At 55.3% G+C, this 23536-nt stretch overlaps 1 protein-coding gene and 1 long non-coding RNA gene across 4 annotated transcripts; one reads left to right on the top strand and one right to left on the bottom strand.

Annotated features, from left to right (window-relative positions):
• The first annotated feature begins 3671 nt into the window (after window positions 1-3671).
• On the top strand, window positions 3672-19315 carry LOC108515563 (uncharacterized). The gene is made up of 2 exons (XR_001881560.1): window positions 3672-3794; window positions 17937-19315. It is a non-coding gene; the product is annotated as an uncharacterized LOC108515563 (long non-coding RNA).
• BCAN (brevican) lies at window positions 5552-23121 on the bottom strand. 3 transcript variants are annotated; one of them, XM_017852566.1, is made up of 14 exons: window positions 22797-23121; window positions 18930-19028; window positions 17916-18290; window positions 17425-17599; window positions 16997-17124; window positions 16253-16546; window positions 13403-13636; window positions 12199-12843; window positions 8697-8804; window positions 7990-8148; window positions 7314-7396; window positions 6810-6954; window positions 6347-6537; window positions 5552-6053 (listed from the first exon to the last, which is right to left on the bottom strand). In XM_017852566.1, exons 2-14 carry the CDS (start codon window positions 19018-19020, stop codon window positions 5946-5948), a joined length of 2736 nt encoding a protein of 911 aa, XP_017708055.1. In that variant the 5' UTR covers window positions 19021-19028; window positions 22797-23121; the 3' UTR covers window positions 5552-5945. The 3 variants fall into 3 exon arrangements, with proteins under 3 accessions (XP_017708055.1, XP_017708056.1, XP_017708054.1); XM_017852567.1 differs by having other exon boundaries at window positions 22801-22987; XM_017852565.1 differs by lacking the exon at window positions 22797-23121 and having other exon boundaries at window positions 18930-19122.
• Window positions 23122-23536: the final 415 nt, after the last annotated feature.

Raw genomic sequence — 23536 nt, 5'->3', positions numbered from 1 at the left:
TTGATCCCTGCCACTGCAGGGTCTGTGCCTCTTTCTCTGGTCTCTTGAGATGAAAGAATCAGAATTCATTTATTGCCTCCAAAGAAAGGCCCTGGTCCTCCACTTCCCTCCTCACCCCCTTCTCAGCCCCTCCCTGGGGAACCAGCTGCTGCCACTTGACCCTGTGGTGTCACAGCTGCTGTCAGCAATGCCATCCTCATGAAGCAGGGAGAGAGGAATGTGATTTAATTTCAGCTGGAATGTGCTCTCTGAGGCTGCCCATGGAAGGGAGAAGGGATGGAAAAAAAGCCCACCTAAGCCCAGGAAACCCGAGACAACTCTGGGCTTGGGCACAGGCTCCTGGGTCCCAACTGGACCCCCAGCTCCACCCACAGGGGAGAGCTAAGTTCCAGGATGGGTCCTACAGCAGGACAGATAAAAGTTAGACTTGAGGGTCTTCCTGAGAGGTGGGAAAACAGGATGTTTCTTGAATGCAGCTCGAGTACCTGAAGAAAGGACTCAGGCACTCTGTTCCTGAATCTACAGGCTGACATTAAAAAGACTAGGATGAGAATCTCAAGTGGCTGAACCAGGGGAGGAGCTGCTTGGCTGAGAAGCAGAGGGGGGGACAGAAAGAATGGCCCACAGAGGAAAATGTGGCCCTCTCTCTTTCCTCTCTCATGGCACTGGGGTCTCCCATCTACCTCCCTACTGGGAGCCCTCTTTCCCCTCTCTTTATTTTTCTTCTCCTTCTCCTTCTCCTTCTCCTTCTTCTTCTTCTTTTTTTTAAGAGATGGAGATCTTGTCTGTCACCCAGGCTGGAGTGCAGTGGCACTATCCTATTTCACGGCAGCCTTGGCCTCCTTGGCTCACAACAGCGATCCTCCCACCTCAGCCTCTCAAGTTGCTGGGACTGCAGGCGCAAGCCACCAGACCTGGCTAATTTTCGTATTTTTAGTAGAGATGGGCTCTTGCTATGTTACCTAGGCTGGTCTTGAACTCCTGGGCTCAAGTGATCTGCCTGCTTTGGCCTCCCCAAATGCTGAGATTACAGGCATGAGCCACTGTGACTGGCCTCTCAGCCTTTCTAACACAGCATTCCCACACCAAGATCAGGCTTGTCTCTTCTCCCACATTTCAAGGGTAAAGGCCCTGCCTCCTACTCCCCAAAGCCTTCCCCAAGCCCCACTATTCCAGGGGCTCCAATGTGGATGTCCCTCCTGTACTTGATGCTCTGGCCCCAAAGGGATGGACCCTAGGTCTCAGAGTCTCAGGCCCTAGAGCCCCCTTCCTTCCTCAACCTTCTCTTCTAGTCACAGTCTCCTCTCCCCCCAGTCCCATTCACTCTCCCCACCCCCATGACTCAGCTGCGGCTCCAGAAATAAACCAAGGCAGGTGCCAGGAGGCCTCTGTCGAGGAACCCCCTCCCAACAGCTGCCGTCTCAGCTGCTTGCAAGTGCCAGGGCCCCAGAGCCCCAGGAAGGGTGGCTGGGAGACTTTACAGTGGGGGAATGCTCCCCTGGCTCTGGCCCCCTCCTGGGTCTTCAGGACTCCATCCTCTTTGCAAAGGAGAGACATTTGCCACTCAGGGACCCAACTCTCCTTCCCTGTCTCCCCATTTTCACCTCTCTTCTGTCTTCTACCTACTTTCCTCCCTCCTCCCTGGTCCCTTCCCAAGTTCTGAGTCTTTTTTTTTTTTTTTTTTTTTTTTTTTTTTTTTTTTTTTTTTTTTTTTGAGACGGCGTCTCACTATGTCGCCCAGGCTGGAGTGCAGTGGTGCGATCTCCCCTCACTGCAAGCTCCGCCTCCTGGGTTCACGCCATTCTCCTGCCTCAGCCTCCACAGTAGCTGGGACTACAGGCGCCCACCACCACTCCCGGCTAATTTTTTTGTATTTTTGGTAGAGACGGGGTTTCACTGTGTTAGTCAGGATGGTCTCGATCTCCTGACTTTGTGATCCACCCGCCTCGGCCTCCCAAAGTGCTGGGATTACAGGCGTGAGCCACCATGCCTGGCGCAATTTCTGAGTCTTTTGGTCTCTCCAGGATTTCTTCCTTTCACTTGCCAGGAAATTATGTCAGAGAGAACTTCGGTTCACCTTGATGGGGAAACTGAGGCACAGAGCGATGTCCCTTGCCAGTGATACTAGGAATTCCTAGATGCCACTTGGGGTCTAGATAGCATGGGCCAGGGCAGGCGAGGTGGCTTATGCCTGTAATCCCAGCACTTTGGGAGGCTGAGGCGGGAGCATCGCTTGAGCCCAGTAGTTCGAGACCACCTTGAACAACATGGAGAAACCTCATTCCTACAAAAACAGAAACAAAAATTTTCCTGCCTGGTAGCATGCGCCTTGTAGTCCCAGCTGCTCAGGAGGCTGAGGCACGAGAATCACTTGAGCCTGGGAGGCAGAGTTTGCAGTAAGCCAAGATCGTGCCTCTGCACTACAATCTGGGCAACAAAGTGAGACCCTGTCTCAAAAAAATGAAACAAAAACCCATGGACTGGGGGACTGTGGGCTAGCCCCCTTAAATATTCCAGTCCTGTGGTCGACAGCCTCCCCATTAGCAAGCTCTCTAAATACTAAGGAAGAAGCATCCGGGAATAAACACAGAAGCCACAAGATCCACCCACTCAGACAATTAACTAGTCTAGAGTCTCTCAGTGGGGGGAATTTCCTCACATTCTTCCTTTTCTCCTGTTTTCTTTTCTTTTTCCTTCCTTTTTTCCTTTCTTTCCTTTCCTTCCTCATGTTCTGCCCCTGCCTCTTTCAGTTCTCCCTTCTCAGGAGGAAGTAGGCTGCTTTGCAGAATGCAGAGCGGAAGTCAGATCTCAGGAAGGACCTCCAGTCTGTGGATTGAAAGAACTTGCACAGCTGGGAGAGACAGCACCTGGGCCCTCACTCCAGGCAGAGATCTGCCTGCAGCCCCCAGGGAAAGTCCACTCACCCACGGGAGTCTGACGGGCTGAGCATTTTTGGAAGTCTTTAGGAGCTGCTGTGTCACAGCAGGCAGCCGGAACAATGGGACTCTTTCTTTCCCTGTGCAGGAGACAGGCCCACAGACAGGGCCTCACAGCTGGGACAAAGGCCCCAGTGAGGTCAGGACAGTGCTGTGCGAGTTGGGAGTGTGGGGGAGGAATGGGGAGGTAGGTGTGTGGTAGAGCAGCCTGGAAGGAAGGAAGCTGGAGGCCCTAGCAAATAAGTTGGGGCTCTCTGGAAGGCCATCTCACCAGGCTGCCAGGCCCCTCGGCAATGTTCAAGCCCCTAAATCTCACCCAGGCTGGGTCTCTTCTCTCCATACACATTCTGATCTCCTTCATTCCCAGGAAACTGAAAACTCTGCAAAGGGACCCCTGTTTAGACATGTGTGAATGAGGCTGAGCGCTTAACCACACGTCCAGGGGCTTGGCAGGGGTGAGCACATCGTTAGATTGGTGCTGTGCCCTGGAAGCAGAGGCAGACACAGATGTGGCCTCTACTCCACATCCCCAAAGATGGGGCTGACACTCTATGAGGGGCCAATTCCTCCTGCCCAAGGCCAGGATAGGACACACACATACACGCACACACACACAGGGACTGGGCCAGGGGTTGGACTCTGTGCAGGACGCTGAGTCACCCGTGGACCAGCTCCGCCTTCCCCAGGAAGCCCAACAAAGCCAGGAGAGGGCTTCCGTTTCCGGGCCCCGCCAGAACACCCCGGCAGGTATCAGGGACAGGGCAGGATTCCAGCTTCAGCCTGTCTACCTCTGAAGCTCTCCTGATCAATACATCAGAGAAGATGACGGAGCCCTCCTGCCGCTCTTAGGGAGAGTCGGTGAGAATGCCTTGATGGGAAACCAAAACCCCTTCCAGCTCACCACCATGGGCTCTCTGGGGAATCCAATATACTATCAAACTCTACCTCAGGGGACCTCCCTTAAGAGCCCAAGGACAGACACTGTCCCTCCCCAGCCTTAAGGCCCTACTTTCAAAGGCCCACCTTGATCTTCATCCACTCACAGTTCCACCTAAATGCCCTGAGAGCCCTAAAAATGCATTGACTGTACAATCACAGGGTAATACAGGATAAAGTGAGGATCTACTCTGGCCCCAGAATCATCCTCTTCCCTATAGCTCCTTAAGAAACAGAAGTCCCTGCTCCCTAGCGACGCAGGGCTGAGTTGTGTGGGGGGCAGAAGGTGGGGCAGGTGAGGCCTGGGGTGAGGAAGGAATGTGGTGGTAGGTGGGTGTGGGAGGTCACACTGGTATATCAGAGACCAGCTGGTTTCAAGTTTAGAAATAGCGTGGGGAAGGGCCAGGAGCTAGGCAGGGATGGCCTGGGAGAGCCCCAGCTCCCACCAACACAGAGCTGTGTTGAACCTGTGTCTGCCTGTCTTGCCCACTATCTCTGGGTCTCCCAGTATTACTCTCAGTCTTTGCTCCTCTGGATCTGTCTCTCTGTCTCTGGATTTCACTGGCTTCAGAGAAGGAATCAGTATTGCCCTTGTGGGTGATGTGCTGTAACTAAGTGGGCACATGCAGGAGTGTGTACACACGACAGTGTGCACATGTGTGCCTATGTGTGACTGTGTGTGCCTGAGGATCTGCAGGAATGTCCTCTCATCATGAGGACAGACCGCATCCTGATATGCACTTCACCAACAATTCTGTGCACTGGGAAAAGGGTGCACACACATACACACACACACACACACACACACGCGGGCGCTGGGTCACTCTCTCTGCAGTTCTCAGAGTGACCTCATCCTCTCAACCTCCGCTGACTCACAGCCCCCAGGGCCAGCTAAGCCTGGCCGGAAGTCCAACCCCCCACATAGCCAACCACCCCCCTTCCCCTCCCGCCTCCTCAGGACGCAAGCCCGCGGCGCCCCCTGGCGGGATCCTGCGGCTCCTCGCACCCCTCTGCCAGTCTCCTTCCGCGCACGCTTACACGGCACTCTCAGAGCGCCGTGCTGGGTCCGCGGCGCCCTCTGCTGGCCGCTGCCTGTGCGGGCTCCCAGGTCATTCTCCGGAGCCCAGTCCGCCGCAGGGCTGGGAACCTCCCCTTGGCCCTTAGCTTCTTTCCCTATTTCTTGCATCTCTGCCTCCTCTGCTGGACGTAAACTTCCTGCGGCCTAACCCCCAGACGTGCTGCAGTGCCAACGGAGCTCTCCCATCACCCTCACTCTCACACTCCCATGAGAGAAGGCCCTTCCGGAAGCTCAGAACTGGGATACCAAGGCACCAACCTCTGCCTTCCTCTCTGGGACCCCAGCCCTTCTCCTGGGACCCCAGCCCTTCTTCCTACCAGGACAGAGCTCATTGACGTCCACTTGACTCTGAGGCACTCAGGGCACTCCATCTCTTTGCAAACATGCTACATCACTCCAGCTGTCCCCCAGCACCTGTGCATTCCTTCATTCCATAAGTACTTCCTGGCAGCTATTCTGGCACTGTTCTACTTGCTGACATCTTTGGGACATCTCTGACCTTTGGAAGCGAATAAACCCCGAAGCTCTATGTATCCTACGAGGCCCTGCCCAACCTAACCTCTCTCTGTCTGTCACAGACATACACACAGAAGCATCCAACTTGCTTGGGCTCATAGGCAGTTTTATTTCCTGTTGATTTTACAGACAGTTCATCCTGCAAGCCCATTCCCTTGGAAAATCCAGAATGAGTGGGCACAGTGCTCCCCAGAGAAATGGAGGGGACAGGATGGCTGCCAGGGAGAGGGCAGTTGAGGCACTTAGGGATTTACCCCGGCCCTGATGGAAGATCTGGTGCCCAGGGTAGGGGGAGAGGGCCTGGGCTGGGCTGGAGCCTCCCAGATATTTCCCAGAATCCCCTTCCGGAACTGTCACCTGGACTCTAGCGCCACCCGTCGTCATGTTGTCACATCCTGTGGTGGCAGGAGCACAGGGTATGAGGGAGAATTTGGGTGACAGGGCAGTGCTGTGGCCAGCAGTGTTCAAGGCCTTGCCCCCTAGGGACCTGGCGTGGGGCTGGAAGGGGGGATCAGCAGCGCCTTCCAGCGTCCCAGCAGCCTCCCCTGACGTCCTTCTGGGTCCCTCTCTGGGTGCAGAGCTCGGGCCTGGGGAAGACAAACACTCACCCTCCACCCTGGCTCCTCCTCCTCCTCTCCTCAGAGCCTGCCCTCTGATGTTCTTGCTCAGCCCATAAGAGCCCAGAATGTGGCTGCATGTTATCAGACATCAGCACTGAAGGAACCCCAGAGCCTCCAGCCCACCTTTTCCCCTTTGCCTCAGAGAGGGGCAGTGACTGCTCCAAGGTCACATGGCCAGTGACAGGCAAGACTGAGAGTGGAGCCCAGGGCTACCGTTGGCTACTGTCTCCCACTCCTACATGCCTCCTCCTGTCACTCACAGGTCTTCTGGGCACACAGGAGATCTGGGGGGCCTCCCAACGGCCGTTCTCTTGGCATCGGATCAGCGGCAGATTGCGCTGGGCCAGTCCTTCCCGGCACCGGTAGCGAAGCACTGTGTCCACCTCATAGCGCAGCCGTGGGCGGCCAAACACTTGAGCCAGGGGCAGCTCCGGTGGCGGCCCACAGGACACTGCAAAGGAAGACAGTTAGGAACTGGGAGCCTGGCTCTGTGGATGACAGTTCCCAGAATCTCCACGGGGAAGAGAAAAATGGGCCACAACATGACAAAAAAAATTAGGGATTCAGAGTGGACCCATATAACTTGTTAGCTCTCCCATGGTCTGGAACACGTTCTGACTCCTCTGTGTAGCCTTGCACTCTCTGTCTCCAAACATCAGTTGCCCTGGTCCCCTAACCCACCCCTCCACTTCCTTGCTGGGACCCTCCTTTGCCTGCCCTCACCCAGCCCCATCTTGCAGGTGTAGGACAGGTGGTAGTTGCAGGGCACATCACTCCATTGTCCCTGATCATGCCACACCATGACCACGCAGTTCTCTCCAGACAGGAAGTAGCTGTCAGGCTGCCCAGGGTTCCAGTTCTCATAGAGCTGGGGGGACGGAGGAGGTGGTGAGGAGCTCCTACACCAGGAGCACCGGGAGAGGGCCTAGAGGATCTGGGGAGGAGGACGGGTGAGCAGGGCCCAAGAGAGGCTAGGGAGTAGGGGACCTCCCGGGGAAGGGGAAAGGAGAGGGCAAGGACTTTAGGGGAGGGAGAATGGGAGCCAGAAGGGAAGAGAGAGGACACAAGGAAGGGAGGAGAGCCCAGGGAAAAGAGGTAAAGGGCACGAGAAAGGGAAGGAGGCTGGAAAAAGAAGGGGGCAGGGTCAGGAGGGGTGGGGATGGTAGGGAACAGAAGTGCTTAGAGGAAGTGAGCTAGACGGCGGGGGGGTCGACTGGGGCCTCTCACCAGGGGGACGCCATCCGACCACAAGAAGTCGCCTTCAATGGTCCTATCGTTGAGCCCGATCCACTGGTACTCCCGGTACCGGTCTAGGGAGACGAAGGGGTGCAGTGAGCGCCACCGCCAGCAGATGGCGGCCGTTCCCCGCTCCCGGGCGGTCTGCGGTGACTGCCTGGGAAACCCTTACCCGCGATCCAGCACCCGCCCTTCCCGGGTTCTTCTACCTCCCTCCAGTCTCTGCTCAAGGGCCAGATGGAAAGCAGGGGCATGGGGGTGGGAAAATAAGGAAGATATGAATCCAGGCTAGAAAAGGGGAGTTTTGGAAAAGAGTAAAATTTTAACAAGATTGGAGTTGGGGGAGGCCGACGGAGGTCGGAGAGCCGAGAGGTTGGAGGGACTGGAGGCGGCCCCTTGCGCGGCGGCCCCTTGCGCGGCGGCCCGGCCCACACAGGCGCACTCTACTGCGAGAACCTCCACTTTCCGTTCCCGAAGGCCACTGCCTAAGCGTGGGTTAGGGAAGGAGGGAGAGAGAATGAGAAGGGGAGTGAACGAGTGAGTGAGGGAATGCACGCTTGAGAAAACCAAGGAATGAGTGCATGGGTTAATGAGGAAAGCGGTTAGGCGAGTGAGAGAGAGCACGCATGGCGGGCGGGGGGCCCCTCCCACCCTGTTCCCAGCCCACTGTTGATGAAGTCCTGTTCCTCGGGCGTGCTGATGCTGGCCAGATGCGCGCCGTACATCCGGCACTGGGTCTCTGCCTCCTCCCAGCTCCTTCGTGTGGAAAAGTGTTTGTAGCAGGCGCCCTGGAAGGCGTCCCAGCCCGGGTTGCAGAAGCTAAGGCCTGCGGCACAGACGGATGGAAATCTTAGGGCATCAAAACCCAGAGCGCCAGGTCCCCTAGAAGGGGCTGGTCTCCTTCCACTACCGCAGGCCGAGAGGGGCGGGACTAAGGGGCGAAGGGGGTTGACGTCAAAGAGCTAGTAGAGAATGAGGGGGCTGGCATGAGCCTAGAGGAGCTCTTGGGCAGGGGCGCTGGTGTCTTTTATGAGAGACAGGGACCAGGGTGAGGGATAGAGTTCTGGCCTGAGTCTCCATCGTAACAAGCAGTGCTCTCCTCTCCAGGAGAATGGAGCCTGTCATGTATTGACCACCGATTAAATGTCAGGAGTATGCTTTGCACTGGTCTCAAATGGACCCCCTATGAGAGGCATTTTGGCTTCACTTAGATAAGAAAATTGAGGGTAGGACTCAAAGAAGTTATGCAACTTGCCTAAAACAGGGACTCATTAATGACAAGGCCAAAACCAATGTCCTCCCTCCCCCTTCCAGAAGCAGCACGTTGTGGCAGGGTCCAGGCTTCAAACCTGTGCCCCGTCCCTCAACACTCACCAACATCGCACAGGTCCCCCCCATAGCCAGGCAGACATAGGCAGCGGATCCCTTCCTCCTCTTCCAAGCATGTCCCACCATTGTGGCAGGGGGTGGGGACACAGTCACCTGAGGGGGGGAAAGAAGTGAGGCCGGGGGAGCGAGACAGCCCGACTCTGCAGCCTGAGCTCTCCAGAAAAGGGTGCAGAGGGCCCCCCAGCCCTGATCTCTCTGTCCTGGAAGCTATAACAGCACCCTAAAAGTTCTCCCTAGAGACTGTCTCTGGTCACAACCCAGCCCTGAGTTCTGGGTTTCTTTCCTCTTCCTGCTCCCCACTTCAGCACTGGCTCGGCCTTGTGCAAGCCACTGTTGTGGCCACCAGTGTGAGCCCAGCCCAAAAGGGACTGGGGAGAAGTGGCCAGGAGGGCCCTCAGAACCCAGCCCCATGATGGAGAAAGATACTGGGCACAGAAAGTTATAGCTCTAAACTCTTATCTGGCTTCTGTGTGATATTGGGCAGGTCATTTTCCTTCTCTAGGCTTGGAGTTTAGTCCCACACCCCCTTGTCTTTGTGCCAGGTCCCAGCACAGTTCTGTATAGTCCAGGTGGAATGAATGGAAGTGAAGGAGGGAACAGAAGGATTACCATAGCAACAGTGGAGGGTGGTCTCCCTTGACTGCTCCTGAGACCTGATACTGGTGTAGTCCAGGTGAATACTAACCATTCTTCCTGCTGTCCACTGGGCAGTCAGCCAGCCCCAGAAGTTGTTAGTGGAGATCCAGCCCACTTTCCTCACTCTAGGCCCTGCCCTTTCTCCCCCGGCTTAGGAACTAAGTTGCAGCAGCTCCCATTGTCCTGCAGTGCTGACTGGCCTCACACATGCAGCTTTCTCTCAACATCACCCAACATCTCACCTCCCCTTCTTATATCCACAGACTCTTCCACTTACCAGACTCCCTCTCTAAACTCCACTTTGGGCCTTCTGCAGGTTCTCCAACCTAGAATCCATCTCACTCCTTCCTTCTGGCTCCCTGTTCTCCAGGCAGTCCTCTTAGACTGACACACTACCCTGAAGGTCTGCAATCTGTTGCCTGGCTCTAGCTCCATCTGGCTAAGCCATCTGCTTTACTGGACTTTTTTTCTATGGATCCTGGGGTAGGATGTGGCTGTGCTTAGGATGTGCTTGGGTGCTATAGGAGCTGTCAGTTTCCAATCCTTTCTGGTTCAGATGACCCAGGGGAAGATGGCTCCACAGAACAACTGTGTAGGTCATGGCCCTCAGCTATGGTAAGGTCAAGGCCCTCAGCCATGGGAGGCAAAACCACTCCAGGGCAGAACCCTTCAGACTTTGCCATCCACCTCTGGAAGCCATGGCCAAGGCCCACAATGCTTTACGCTGGCCTGGCCACAGATCCGACTGCCTGGTGGGAATCAGTAGGGGTGGAGAGAGGAGAAGCTGGAGTCGATTCAGAGAATTTTGCTGGGATGACCTAGCTGTTTTTGGGTGAAATGAATCAGCTTTTCCAGCACCACTCCTCCTGTCATCTTCCCTCCTGCCAATAGTTTCTTCCCAGCTGGTAGTGCTGCCCACCTCCCAACCCCAGAGGAAGAGGTATTTCATTTAACCCGTTAAGCACCAGGCCCCACAGAGGGTAGAATCCTGAACTTCGTCCCATTTCTCACACTTTCCTGTCCCTCCTATTGTCCTTTCTGCTCCTTCCCATTCAACCCTCCAACCCTGGGGGACAGAGGCTCTCAAACTTGGTCTTTGGTCCCCTACCCAGGCCATGGGTCCCTCCCCTTGGCTGTGGGCTACAGAACCTGAACCCAGCACAGGCAGAATCGGGTGAAGAACTCTTCTTCTTGTCATCTTCCCTCTCCCTTTTTGGGGACAACTACTCTGCACAACCAGAAAGTTTTCTCTTTCTTTCCACTGAAACAGCAGTCAAGGAGACCTCCCACTTACCCTCCAGGTGGGGGAACTAAGATACTGTAGATACTTCCAGTTGTGCTCCTTTTCCCACCAAACCCCCTCCCTATTCCCCATAGGGCTGAACTCCAAGGCCAATTTACAAGGACCTAACAGTTGACATGGGTAAGCCTGGATGGGACACAGGATGTGATCCATCTAAGACAGGGGTCCTAGGGCTGAGGGAATCCCAGCCTTCCCCAGGGACTTCCACTGGGAATCTTAGCCTTCTTGAGTAGGGAGGGCTTTTCTCAGACCCCAGAACCTGACTCCTTCCTTCGCACTCTCCATCACTTGCTCTTCGATCTGTGTCTTCTCCAGCATTAGGTACTTTGAGACCCTTTGGGTTTGGGGAGGGTGAAGCCATTCCTTCTGGAGAGTAGGGAATGGTCATTAGTGCAGGAGTTAGTGGAGAACAGGAAAGCTGTAGGTAGTGGGATGAGCGTTAGACACCACCCCCTGCTGAGATGCAGGGCTGGGGGATAAGGGTGAGGGCACCTGAATGCCAGGGAACTGCCTCTATGCTGAGAGACCCTCAGTTCCCTCAGTTACTATGACACTTGGCACCACCAAGATGGACTGGAAGTGAATATAAATGCACAACCCATGCACCCCGGGCTGCAGGGGTTTCTCCTCATCAGGAGTGAGGGACTGCAACTCCCAGTACTGCCTCAGACTATGGATGATGACTTCTCCAGGGGTAATGTGTACAGTCACATTTTGGAATTTCAGCAGCCAGGAAGGAAAGTGTAGACAGGCCTGAGAAGGAGAGGCTGGGGGAACAATGAGGGCTGTTAGACTGCCAGGACAGACAAGGGGAGAAGTTGAAAATGAAAAATGAGGCCAAGACACACACACACAGAGGGAGAGACATGGAGCCAGAGAAGAAGCATCCAAGTGCTCCCCATGACACAGACCCATGGAATGAGAGGGGTGGACAGCAGGAGATGGAGACAGAGGGTACCAGAGCTTGGTTACAAAGCGGTTTAATAGAGATTTATTTCCAAGGCTTGTTTTCCATGAAACAGTCAAAAAATACTTCACAGAAGTAGTTGCTTAAGGCTCTGTTGGGGTACGGGTTCTCCTGGACTCCAGAGGTTGGAAGGTGGGGAAGGGACTCCCAGGCTTCCCTGAGATCAATGGGAGGCAGCTAAAGGGGATGGCACACAGGAGGAGGAAGGGAGTAGTGGAAAATAGGCTGAGCCCTGAAGACTGCAATAGGTGATGAGGACCCCTGGAGAGGCCTGAGGATGCTCTGTGGGACTGGTGAGATGTGAGCCACAGGTGGAGGGCCCAATGGCAAGGAAGGGTCACAGATGGTCAGTGGCAGGGCTGGGGTCACAGGGTGAAGACTCGGAGAGCTGGGATGGAAGTCACAAGGTGGGTATCCGAGATTGGAGACCCATAGGTAAAGGTGGGTAAGAGAATGAAGGCAAAGGACAGGAGAGTTTGGGATGAGAGTGGGTTAAAGGACTACAGGTCAGGTGACCCAGAGCTGCAGGGGGAGGAAAAGGAGTAGGGTAGAGAGGGCAGTTGAGCCTTGGGCAGAATTACCTGATGCGGGGACCACGGCCACTCCACCTCGGCTGGCGCTGTCAGTGGGCAGCACTGGCTGGGCCTGCACTGAGGTCCCTGCCGGGGCAGTTCTTCCAGAATTATCTTCAGAGGGGGCCTCCAGCTCCCTGGTACCCTCAGGGGCCCGTGTGGCTGGAAGCAGGGAAGGGGCACCCTCAGAGCTTCCTGTCTCCTCGCTCTCTCCTCGAGGGACCCCAGATAGCTCAGGACCACCGGTTTCCTCCCCCACCTCTCTTGCCCCAGCCAGAGTGGAAGGTGATGGGGATGCTAGGTTCCTCTCCCTGGGAGTGGGCAGAGTCTCAGTAGGTGGTCCATGGACCCTTGGAGGCCTGGGAGTTTCTGACTCTCCATCAGGAAGTGGTGATACACCAGGCTGCAGGACTGCCCTTGCTGGCGCCTGGGAGAGTGACTCCTCCTGGGCTGCTGGCTCAGTGGGGAGAGAGACCTCAGGGCCCGGGCTGTTGAACTCGCTGGGCCATGACCACAGAGCCTCATCCTCCACCTCTTCCTCCTCTTCTTCTTCCTCTTTCTCTTCTTCATCTTCATATTTCTCTTCTTTCTCCAGTGCCTTGCCTTCCTCTTCTGAGAACACCGTGGGTGGTACCATGGATTGCGTTTCAAATTCTAGGCAAAGCACAAACGGTTCAGCACCAGGGACAGCGCCCGCCCGAGGACCGAAAGAGAAAAGGGAAGGGGAGAAAAGGGGGGCTGGGGAGGGTGAGCCCTGGGGAATAGGGAAGAGCCCGCCCTGAGGACAGGTGATCCTTGCTCCACACTGGAAGAACTTGACCCCAGCTACATTGTTGAGGCAACACTTGAGAAGGCTCTGTGAGCCATCATTAGCCCCGGAGAACATGATCATTGCATCTCCCTCCTACTCTGTCAAAACTCTAGTCTGTTTTGGGTGTGTGAGGTGGAAGGGGGACCAAAGAAGAGAGGCCCCGCCTTTCCAGGGCGCAGCTCCTTAGTGCAAGCATCTCTAGCTCCATAGATTTGGGGGTGGAATTTACTGGAAAAGCAAAAGTTGGGAGAGGGACAGGAAAGGTGCCCTGCACCCCTGAGCTGCTGAGCAAGGACAGGGCAGAGTCATGCCATCCATGACTCGAGCATTAACCTAGGCTTGCCTCTTCTGCCCCCAACTTCTTTCAATCAAGACGTCCTTAGGGTAAGGGATTCGAGTTACCTAGGACTGTCCTAGGGGCCTCTGCTGGGTCTTCTGGAGTGGAGCTTCCACCTCCTCCATCTTCCATGATGGGGATGGAGTAGATGGCCCCACGGGATTCGCTCTCCATGGCTTCCTGAGGCAGCTGCAGTTCCTCCAGGGTCTCTGTCACTGTGATGATGGCCTCTAGTCCATCAGAGGCTGGGTCGGAGGCTGTGTTGGAGGCCTCAGGAATGGCAGAAGGCTGGGCCGAGTCTGTGGCAGGAGGAAAGTATTGATGCGAGGCTGAATAGGTAGCTCTGCCCTCCCAGGTCACAACCTGCACCATGGAATTCTCTCAATTCTCTCACATCTTCCCAGTGGAGCACCTACTGGGGCGCAGGGAGCATCCCAGAACTTCATCACTCATTTCTCAAGCATTCATCAAGTGCCTACTGTGTGTCCTGCCAAGCATTCTCCTGGGCACTGAGGATACAGTGTAGAACAAAACAGCAAACCTCCTACCCTCAAGGGAAATTATATTCTAGAACAGATGACAAACAAACATATATTATAATGTTACAAGATAAAGAACACTTAAGCAGAGTTAGAAGATAGAATGATGGAAAGTACTACTTTGGAGTGGTCAGGAAAGGTTCAAGTGAGAGATATTCCCTAGCGGGAGGGGCTGGAGCCAGCAAGATGGATGAAACAGCTTTAGCACCTTGGGATCTTGGGCTTGGGACAAGGTGTGAGGGGTCCCAGCCATCCCCAAATTCTTTTATTTTTTAGACAGAGTCTCGTTCTGTCACCCAGGCTGGAGTGCAGTGGCACAATCCCAGCTCACTGCAACCTCTGCCTCCTGGATTCAAGTGACTCTCCTGTCTCAGCCTCCCGAGTAGCTGGGACTACAGGCATGCGTCACCACTACCAGCTAATTTTTGTATTTTTAGTAGAGACAGGGTTTCACCATGTTTGCCAGACTGATCTCGAACTCCTGGCCTCAAGTGGTCCACCCACCTTGGCCTCCCAAAGTGCTGGGATTACAGGCGTGAGCCACTGCACCCAGCCTCCAAAATTCTTGAAATAGGAGGGGAGAGGCTTGTCATTCCCTCAGGGTAGCTGGAGGGCAGAGTGCAGGAATAACTTCAGACACCACCTGAGGATCTCAGTGGTGGGGCAGGTAGGCAAGGGAAAAGGCCACCTCCTTCTGGGACCTACTCCCTTCAAATAACCAGAAGTTTAGAATGGTTTACTTGTCCTCTGGGGAAGGGAGCGAAGAGCAGAACACCAATGAAGTGAAGGTGGAATTGGGCTAAGAAAAGCCCTGAAGGCTGTCTGTGCTCAGCCAGGCAAGACAGGACAGTGCGTCCCTGCCCTTATCACCTGCTCCAGTGAGCCTTACTCCTCACCAGACCTTGTGTCCTTGCTGCCTCTGTCGTCCACCAATTGTAGTCTCAACTGTAGTCATATTCCCGCTCCCCTGACCCTCCTCATGATCCAGACCATTTCTTTCCAAAACAGTGCTTGGCCTGGCACACAATCATAGCCAGTACACAGAAGTTTTAGCTATTACTACTACTATGACTACTACTACTACTACTACTACTACTACTACTACTACTACTACTACCACCCTTGTTCCAGGAGGTCTTTTCAGATGGACCTGTCTTCCTATGGACTTTTACTTGCCCACCCCTCCCCAGCCCCCAGCCAGATATGTCCACAGATCTGTCCCAATGGAAGTAATGCTTTTCTCTCAGTCTCTCCTCATCCCAGGAGTGAGGCATCTTGTCTTCCCTTTGAATGGGGGTTCCCATGGCAAAAGCTGTGTCTTCATCCTTCAGACCAAGTGCTCCCTTAGGGTGAAGGCTGTGTCTGCTCCTTCTGTTTCTGCTTCCAGCTCTTGTAACAGCATTTCAGGCTTACAACTGGGGAAGGACCTAGACACCCCATGGCAATGCCTCTCTTATTGTCAGTTACCCTTGGCCTGGGTCTTTTGCCTCTGAGGGTCCCAGAAACTGCCTCCCCCTCAGCTCCCAACATAAGATATGGGCAGGTTTGGATGCAGTGGCTCACACCTATAAATCCCAGCACTTCAGGAGTCCAAGGTAGGCAGATTGCTTGAGCCCAGGAGTTCAAGACCAGCCCGGGCATGAAACTCCATCTCTACAAAAATTTGCTAGACATGGTGGCATATATCTGTGGTCCCCCCTACTCCGGAGGTTGACATGGAAGGATCCCTTGAGCCCGGGGAGGTTGAGGCTACAGTGAACCATGATCGCACCACTGCACTCCAGCCTGGGGGGACAGAGTGAGACCCTGTCTCAAAAAAACCCAAAAACAAACCATAAGACGTGGGCAGAAAGCTATCTCTATTCCCAACTGTGCTTAAGGTTCTGCTCCCTTTAGGGGGAATTGAGTCCATCCACCAGTATTTGGTAGTTAAAGATCTGACACCTTCTTAAGCTGTAGTTTCTGGAAATCCTCCAGAGGGCTCCTGAGGGCATTTGGTTGTTGACTGGAAGAACTTGAGCAGATTACTCATTGATTTCACAGAATGTTGGTCAACTCTGTTCTGCCAATAAGCTGGCAGGAAATGGGAGCTTATTCAGCAGCCCAGCTGGAGCACATAAGGCATGGACTACTGGTGGGAAGGCAGATAAGGAGAGGCCAAAAGGTGACCACCCCTTGGGCCAAACAGCTGACAGACACCACACCAGAGGGCATGCCCAGATTTAGAACCCTAGATGACAAACTGGACTTCACCCACGACCCCTTCAGGTAAATGGCAAAGCCCTGAGCTAAACTGATCAGACTAGGGTAGGATTTTTAGGGCTCAACTTTGCCTTTCTGAGATTGGTCTCAGCTTCTGCAGGGAGGTGGGCTCACCTCGGAAGCAGTAGACGTTGAAGCGGCTGTGCTTATTGGGGAAGCCAGTCTGGTTGGGGAAGAGGAAGAGAGTCTTGACACCAGGCAAGCCCCCACCACAGCGCTGGCTGGGTGTGACAATGGGGTAGCGCACACTGCCATCAGCCAGCCACCCTGGGCTGCAGCGGTCCAGGCCACCATCCCAGGCGGCATACAGCTGGCCCGTGGTGGCAATCTCTGCACCCCGCTCCTGGCAGTACGCCCGTGCTTCCTCCAATGTCAGCTTTTCTGGAGGGTCACCCAGGAACAGTTCTCCTAGGTGGAGAAGAGAAGACTGGGTCACCAGGCAGCTGGTAGCGCCTTCCACTCTGGTCTCCCATGGGAACCCTGGGCAAGCTTCTCCAGTTCCCTCATCTGTGGCAGGGAGTCAACTACTCTAGGATCAAAATCGGAATAGAACCTCAAGATGGACATTAGAGCTCAAAGAGATGGGGCCCAAACTTCTCATTCTGCAAAGCCATGCACAGAGTCCACCCAGCAGGTGGTAGATGAGTTAAACTCGGTATCCTGCCACCTGGCTGAGACTTTGGTCATGAGCTTGCCTCTGACAGTGTTTGGAGAGAAGGACATCAATTTTCTCCTTACTCCTGCTTGCATCCTTAAACTCAGGAGGGATAGTAAAGTCCTGCCGAGGCCCCAGGAGGACCTATGGGCAGCATGGGGGGGTAGGAGATTGTCCCCTGGGAACCTCTCACTCCTAATCACCATTTAGGTCTTCAGCATAACAGTAGACATCATAGAGGTCATCCGGGTCCACCACACCATAGTTCCGGACCCCAGGGAAGCCATCCATATCTCCGTAACAGGCCTCTCGTGGGGTCTGGATGGGATACCTGGGGAGGAAGGACAGAATCACTTAGTACAGATGCTTTCACCAGGGAGCCAGCCCATATTGACTCTATTGAATTCCACTGCCACCACAGTGCAGCCACTTGCTGACAGCTCGCTGTCCTCCTAGCTCTACAGGGATGCACATGCTCACGGTCCTCACCTCCCCCCCTCAGACCAGCCTCATCCCCCAGAGGCAAAGAGCCCTGCGTGCCCAGCCTGACGCACCAGGCAGCACCCAGCAGAAGAGGGGCCATGGCCACCTCAGGGGCAAATAGAAGCCCCAGTCCACAGCCCCTGCCCACCTCACGGTCTGATCCGACAGCCAGCCAGCATCACATTGCTCATAGCCCCCAAGGTAGGCGGCATAGAGCTGCTCCGGGGTGGCGATGTGGGCTCCAATGCGGGCACAGGCTTCCTGGGCCCCAACAAAGGAGAAAGCGTAGCGGGCAGAGCCCTCTCGGTAGAGAAAGACGACCCCTGTGGGGCAGAGAGGACCCCTGAGCCAGGTGAGCACCCAGCACACTGGCCTCCCCTCACCCTCCTTGTCACTCCTCTGTACACAGGGGTAAAGTTCAATTGTGCTCACTCTACAGCATGAGGGACTTAAGTTAGATGGTGGGGAGAATTTCCTCCACCTGAAGAGAGAAAGGAGGCCTGTGTCTCCTCACTCTTTTTCCAACCCAGGCTGCGCCTTCCAGCTACGTTTGCTTTCCTCTCACACTGTGGGCTCCCCGAGGGCAAGACTCCTCCCTTCCTTCCCTCCCTCCCTCTGGGAACCTCCCTGCCCTCTCACCTTTCACCTTGACCTCCACAGCGTCGCTGCTGTCATCGATGCCGTGCTGGACCTCGCAGCGATAGATGCCTGAGTCGTTGGGGCGCAGCTCGCTCAGCGCCAGGGAGACATCGGTGAGCGACGCTGGGTACGCAGGCAGTGCCACGCGGAACCGGTAGGCCTCATTCACCTTGACGCGAACTCCCCGCGCCACCAGCACCTCTGCCTCCCGGCCCCCAGACAGGAAAGTCCACTTGACCCGCGGAGATCCCAGCACGGCCCGGCGGCTCGGCGGCGGCCGCAGGTAGTGGACGTGGCACGGGATGGTGAGGGCGCCACCGAGCACGCCCTGCAGTGGCGCGTGGCCGGAGATGCGCACGCGAAAGGCGCGGTCCTCTGTGAACGGGTGGAGCCGGCTGGAACTTAATGCTGTAGACCCTCAGAGTCCCACCCGGTGGGCTCCAAGCCCCGATCCAGGATCCCTCCTTCCAGCCCCAGGATTCCCGGGCCCCTCTAGAACCAGGGGCCAGGGTCCTGCAGACCTACCTCTGGGTCCTCCAGGACCATCCGGGTCTCCAAACCCATCCCCCAAAGTCTCCCAGTCAACTCTGCCCCCCAGATTCCTTGCCCTGCTCTCAAAGTGTTCCACTTCCTCTCCAAAATTCCTAGACCACACCCCAGGGTCCTCCAACCTCGCCCCCTGAGTCCTCCAGCCCAGTTTCCCGGTCTACTCCCTTTAGGGCCTCCTTCAGGGTTTCTCCTAGTTCCACCCCTTTCCCACCTGCTAGCTCCAGGATCCCCTATCCTCCACCTTAGGGACCCAAAGCCTTGCACCCAGTGCCCCTCGCTAGTCCTGCCCCATGATTTCTCCAATCTACCAGATGCTCACAGCTCAGCCTTTATTTCCAAGTGTTCCAGCCTGGACCCTTCCCCACAGCCCTCCCAATTCTTTCTCTTCTTGGGGCCCCTAAGCCTGGAAGCAGTTGGTTAGGACTGAACAAGACAGAGATGGTGACCCCAAGTGGGGTTGCTTACCTGAGCTGTCTCCTTCCAGAACATCTGCTAAAGCTGCAGGAGCCTGGGCCAGGACCAGGGCTGCCAGCAGGGGCAGGAGTAGCTGGGCCATGCTGCAGGCTGACAGAAGGACACGAGAAGGAAAGATGGGGTTAGACTTCAAGATGGACTTCCCCCGGCTCCCTACTACACTCATGTGGGTTCATACATATCCTGGCTCCAGAATTCCCCTACCTTCACATCACCAGGGACTCTCTGTTTCTGATCCCCATCTTTCCACCTAGGGATTCCTTCTCAGAACCAAGACCTGAGTCCTAGTCAACTCTCTGTGTGACCTAAGCCAGCTCCTTACCTTCTCTGGGCCTTTATTTTCTTATTTATAAAAGAGCATCATCATTACTACCTCATGAGTTGTAATGGAACCACGTGCTTTGAGAGTGTTTTGTATCTTAAAACTCCTGCACAAATGTATAGCACCAGGCACACAGTAGGAGCTCAGTATATAGCATGAATGGTGGGTGCTATTATACTCAGAATTCCGTCTGCTCCTCCCAGTGCCAGACTCCTTCCTTGAACCCAGAGCCTTCTCCCATAGTGCCTCTCTAGCCTTTCCTGCCTTCTAGACTGTCCCTGCCTCCATGGACACCATACCCACCTGGCCTTTTCCAGGAGGGCCTTCTAGACTGAACACAAGTAAGCACAACTTCTCCTGAGCTCACCATCTCCTCTACCTCCTCCCCACCGTTATTTGTAAGGAAATTCTTCTCTTTACTCCCCAACATTCTCCATCCCCCTTCCTTGGCTGCCTCCTCCCTTCTTCCCAGCCTCTCCTTTCTGCCTGGCACGGGCTTTCCCACCGGAACTCTTGGCTCAGAAATCAGTTGGGACAAAGCCCCTGTCTCTGCCAGTCTGGCCTCCGTCCAGCCCCTCCCTTCCCCCACCCTACCTTTTGTGAAAGGCTTGGGCTGGAGGGTGGACTAAGGGGGGTGAGAATAAATGGGAGGGGCTACCCCTTCCTACCCCTGGCTATCAGAAGCTGTAGAACCCGGAATATTCCTCGAAGCGCTTACACTGTCATAAAAAGGATGTGGCATGACACTGAGAAATGGAGACTCAGGCTCAGAGAAGGACAGGGCTGACCCTGGATCCCTAGCAAAGAAAAGTCAGGCACGAGGGCAATGTGCTCCCAGGAGAGAAGGCTCAGAGTTACATCATCTTTAAGGGTTGGGCTAAACTTAGAAGAGCATGGAGATCCAGGTCTGCCATGGAATAGGCCAATGATGCAGCAAGAGAATTGAAGGTTAGACTACAGGCAGGACTCCTAGAAATCAGGTTTATTCCACTGGCTGTGCACTCCCATTCCAGGCCCACTGTTTATCCCCCATCTTCCCTGCCCTGTCAGCCTCTGCCTTCATACCTGCCCCTGTACTTTCCTAAGCCTGAGTTGATGGGAAATTTCCTACTTTTCCCAGATCCTCCCACCTCCCTGCCATCATAACCTCCATCTCCCCCACTGTGTCTTGGTATCATTTCCTAGGGTCAGAGTTGGGAGAGGAGCGGCACAACCAGATGTTTAGGGCCTCTCTCTGACCTTTGAGAGGGAGGAGGTTCTTGATGGGGCCAGATTAGAGGTGCTGAAACCAGCTCCAGGCGTGGGGGTGCTTGGGAGGACTGTTCTGGGGCTGGAGTGGGAACCATTGGGCATGAGCAGCCAGTGCCCACTGGGTGCTGGGAAGACTGTTTGCCATGCATCTGAGCTGTGCCAGGGCCTGGGCCTGGCCCCCTTCTGGTGCCCTCCCTCCCTTCTCTCTGGGCTGGAGCTGGAGTTGGAGCTGCTCACAGACCTGGCTCCCATCTCTCTGACAGGTGGCCCAGAAACCCATATAGTTGGAGTCACTTTGGGGCCAACACCCTGTACCACTCTTTCACCTCTGTTCTGACAGTGGGAGAGTGATAGAAGAGGGTCTAAGGCCAATGAGGACCTAACTGCTCTGGAACATGGAGGGCAACCTACCCTTGACCCCCAAAATGGGAATCACTGACCAGTGAGGCCAAGAGGGCAGCCCCGTGCAGTTCTCAGAGAGCTCTGTCTCTCCAGTCTCGGGCCTCAGCCTCCCAGGTGCAGCTAGGAGCCCTGAGGAAACTCAGACTTCCCCACATCTGGTACCAGCCTCGGAACCCAGGGGTCCAGGGTTCTGTGGCCTTCTCTATCCCACACACCACTCACCTCCACTTCGTCTTCTCTTCCTCCAGAGCAGGCCACACCTCTCCGTCTCTAACCCTGAGAGCTCAGTAGTCATGCTGTCCCTTCCCTTGATGCCACAACATCCCCCTCTCTGTTTCTGCTCCAGCCTCTTTATCTCTGCCCTTGTTTTGAATTGCTTGAGCTGTTCAGGAAACTTTCCTCTTGTCACATCGTTTCTGTCTGACCCTGGATGTCCATCTCACTTACAGTCTTCATAGACCCAACTCAGAGAGTTAAGACCAGGCGCTCGCTCTCTCTCTCTCTCTCTCTCTCTCTCTCTGTGTGTAGGTATGCACGTGTGTACACACATCTAACAACACCCACCACCTCCATGCTGAACACCCATCAGCTGGCAGCCAAGGCCTGTCCCACAGGAACTGAGCTCCCGCACTCAGCAGGGTCAGCAGGGAGGCACAAGAAGCCAGAGCTTTGGCTATAGCAGGAGGGAAGCTCTCTGCTACCCCCTTAACGGCTTCATGAGGAGCAACATGAGCCTACAAGATATCAGCGGGGCCTTAGGGCCTGTAGGAGTAATTGCAATCATCATATAAATAGTTCTTTTTTTTGGAAGCACAACTGATAATACTATTAGCAATGTCACCAGCTGAGCTGTTGCAGATCCCTCTCGTATAGAATCTGAAATGTGGATGATGCTGTTATAAATAGCAAAGTTAGCCATAACAACATAGGCACTGGTAATACTGTGGGTGGGTCTATGAGTAACACTTTTCCCTGATCTTACTGTTATCATCTGCAATCTAAGTAATGCAGATAATAATGGTGCCCCTCAGAATTGATGCCAATCTCTTGGTCCTATTAGAACCATGTAGGCAGAGCTATTCTAATAGGTGGGGGAATACCTGACAGGATATGGAAATACCTGGGAGAGGGAATTCCCAGGCCCCTGGGAATTGGACTTCCTGGCAGTGCTAGGAAGGAATGCAATATTGGTAACGGAATTCCAGCTAATAGTTGGAATATTACTAATGTCTACCTGAGCCAGTTCTCCTAAATGCTTCCTGATGATAGCCTCAACTGTGAGAAAAAGATTGTTTATAATTTGCTCTTTACACCGATGAGGAACCCGAGGTTCAGGGAAGTCAACTAACTACCCCAAGGTCACAGAGCAAGGAACCGAGCTGGGATTCCAGCCGAAATGGGCACCCCGACTACCCCCTAGAGAGGCTCTGATCAGCTGTCCTGCCGGACTACAGTAAGGTGTCCCCAGAAGGGTTGCTGGCCGCTGCTCCTGGAGCTGCCTGCGCGTGGGGAACGGAGGCAGGGAATGATCCCGACCGCTACCGCCCTGCCTGGGACAAGGTCGGAAATCTAGGGGGCAGCGCTGGGACTGGAGCGCGAAGCAGGGAAGACGTGAGGACCCGAGGAGTTGCTGATCAGACTGCAAGCAGCAGGGGGGCTGCCACTGGCAGAGCTGACAGCGTGTAGATCAGAGATGGCAACAGCAGCTGCGGGAGCTCGGGGCTGTCCGGCAGCCTACCCCGCTGCGGTGTCAGGAGTCGACGAGTTGGGTGCCCCAGAGCCTCAAGGCAAGGGCTGACAGGCCGGGGTTGCAGACCAGGCGGGCACTCCCTTCTCTCTGTCCCCGACCCCAGGGCGGGCGGCGGGGCTGCGGAGGCACTCACCTACCCAGGGCTGGGGTTGGGGCGCGGCACTGAGAAGTTTGTAGCCTCCTCCGGGGGTCTCCTCCGGGTCTACGTCCGGGTCCTGCAGCTGCAGCTGAGACTGCGGCGGGGACTGCGCTAGCTCAAGAAGAGGCTGGGGCCGCAGGACATTCGGAAGAGGGCGCCGGCCCTCCCGGCACCGCACAAAACCCCTTTCTTCCCCCCGCCCCCCTTCCCCGGCCACCCCCGCCCCCTGGTCCGGGAGCGCCGGGGCTTCGGGACAGTACGGGACCCGCCTGCCCTTCTTTGCGTTTGGCTCCCGGCGGCACGCGGCGGAAAGCAAGGACGAGCGAAGTAGGACATCATTTCAGCCGGATCGGATGAGAAGCCCAGGGCTTGGGGCGGGGGGCGGGGTGGCAGGAGGGGCGGGGAGGGAGCGTTCGCTGAGCTAGAGGATGACGATGTTGCAGCTGGAGAGCTGGAAGTTGGACAACCGGAGGGATTTCTCGTTGGTCAAAGAAGAAGGAGGAGGGATTCAATTAGACGTAGGAAGTGGATGAAGGGAGAATGGGGGCTTTGCTCCTGAAAAGAGGCACCCTCCCTAATAAAAATGGGAAACTCTTTTCTGGAGGCAGAATGGAGTGCAAATGACCGTAGCTACCTCCCTGGAGGCAGCTATGATTGGGCTTTGGCTCCTGTGGTGCTCCCACTCCCTGCACAGAGGAGGAGTTGACTTTGCAGCTGGAAGGATGGAGGTTAGA

The sequence above is a fragment of the Rhinopithecus bieti genome, unplaced genomic scaffold, assembly GCF_001698545.2.
Source record: "Rhinopithecus bieti isolate Rb0 unplaced genomic scaffold, ASM169854v2 scaffold_33937, whole genome shotgun sequence".
In the NCBI taxonomy this organism is placed as follows: domain Eukaryota; kingdom Metazoa; phylum Chordata; class Mammalia; order Primates; family Cercopithecidae; genus Rhinopithecus; species Rhinopithecus bieti.
Note: the sequence above shows the minus strand (reverse complement) of the source record. Positions and strands in the feature narration are given on the sequence as shown.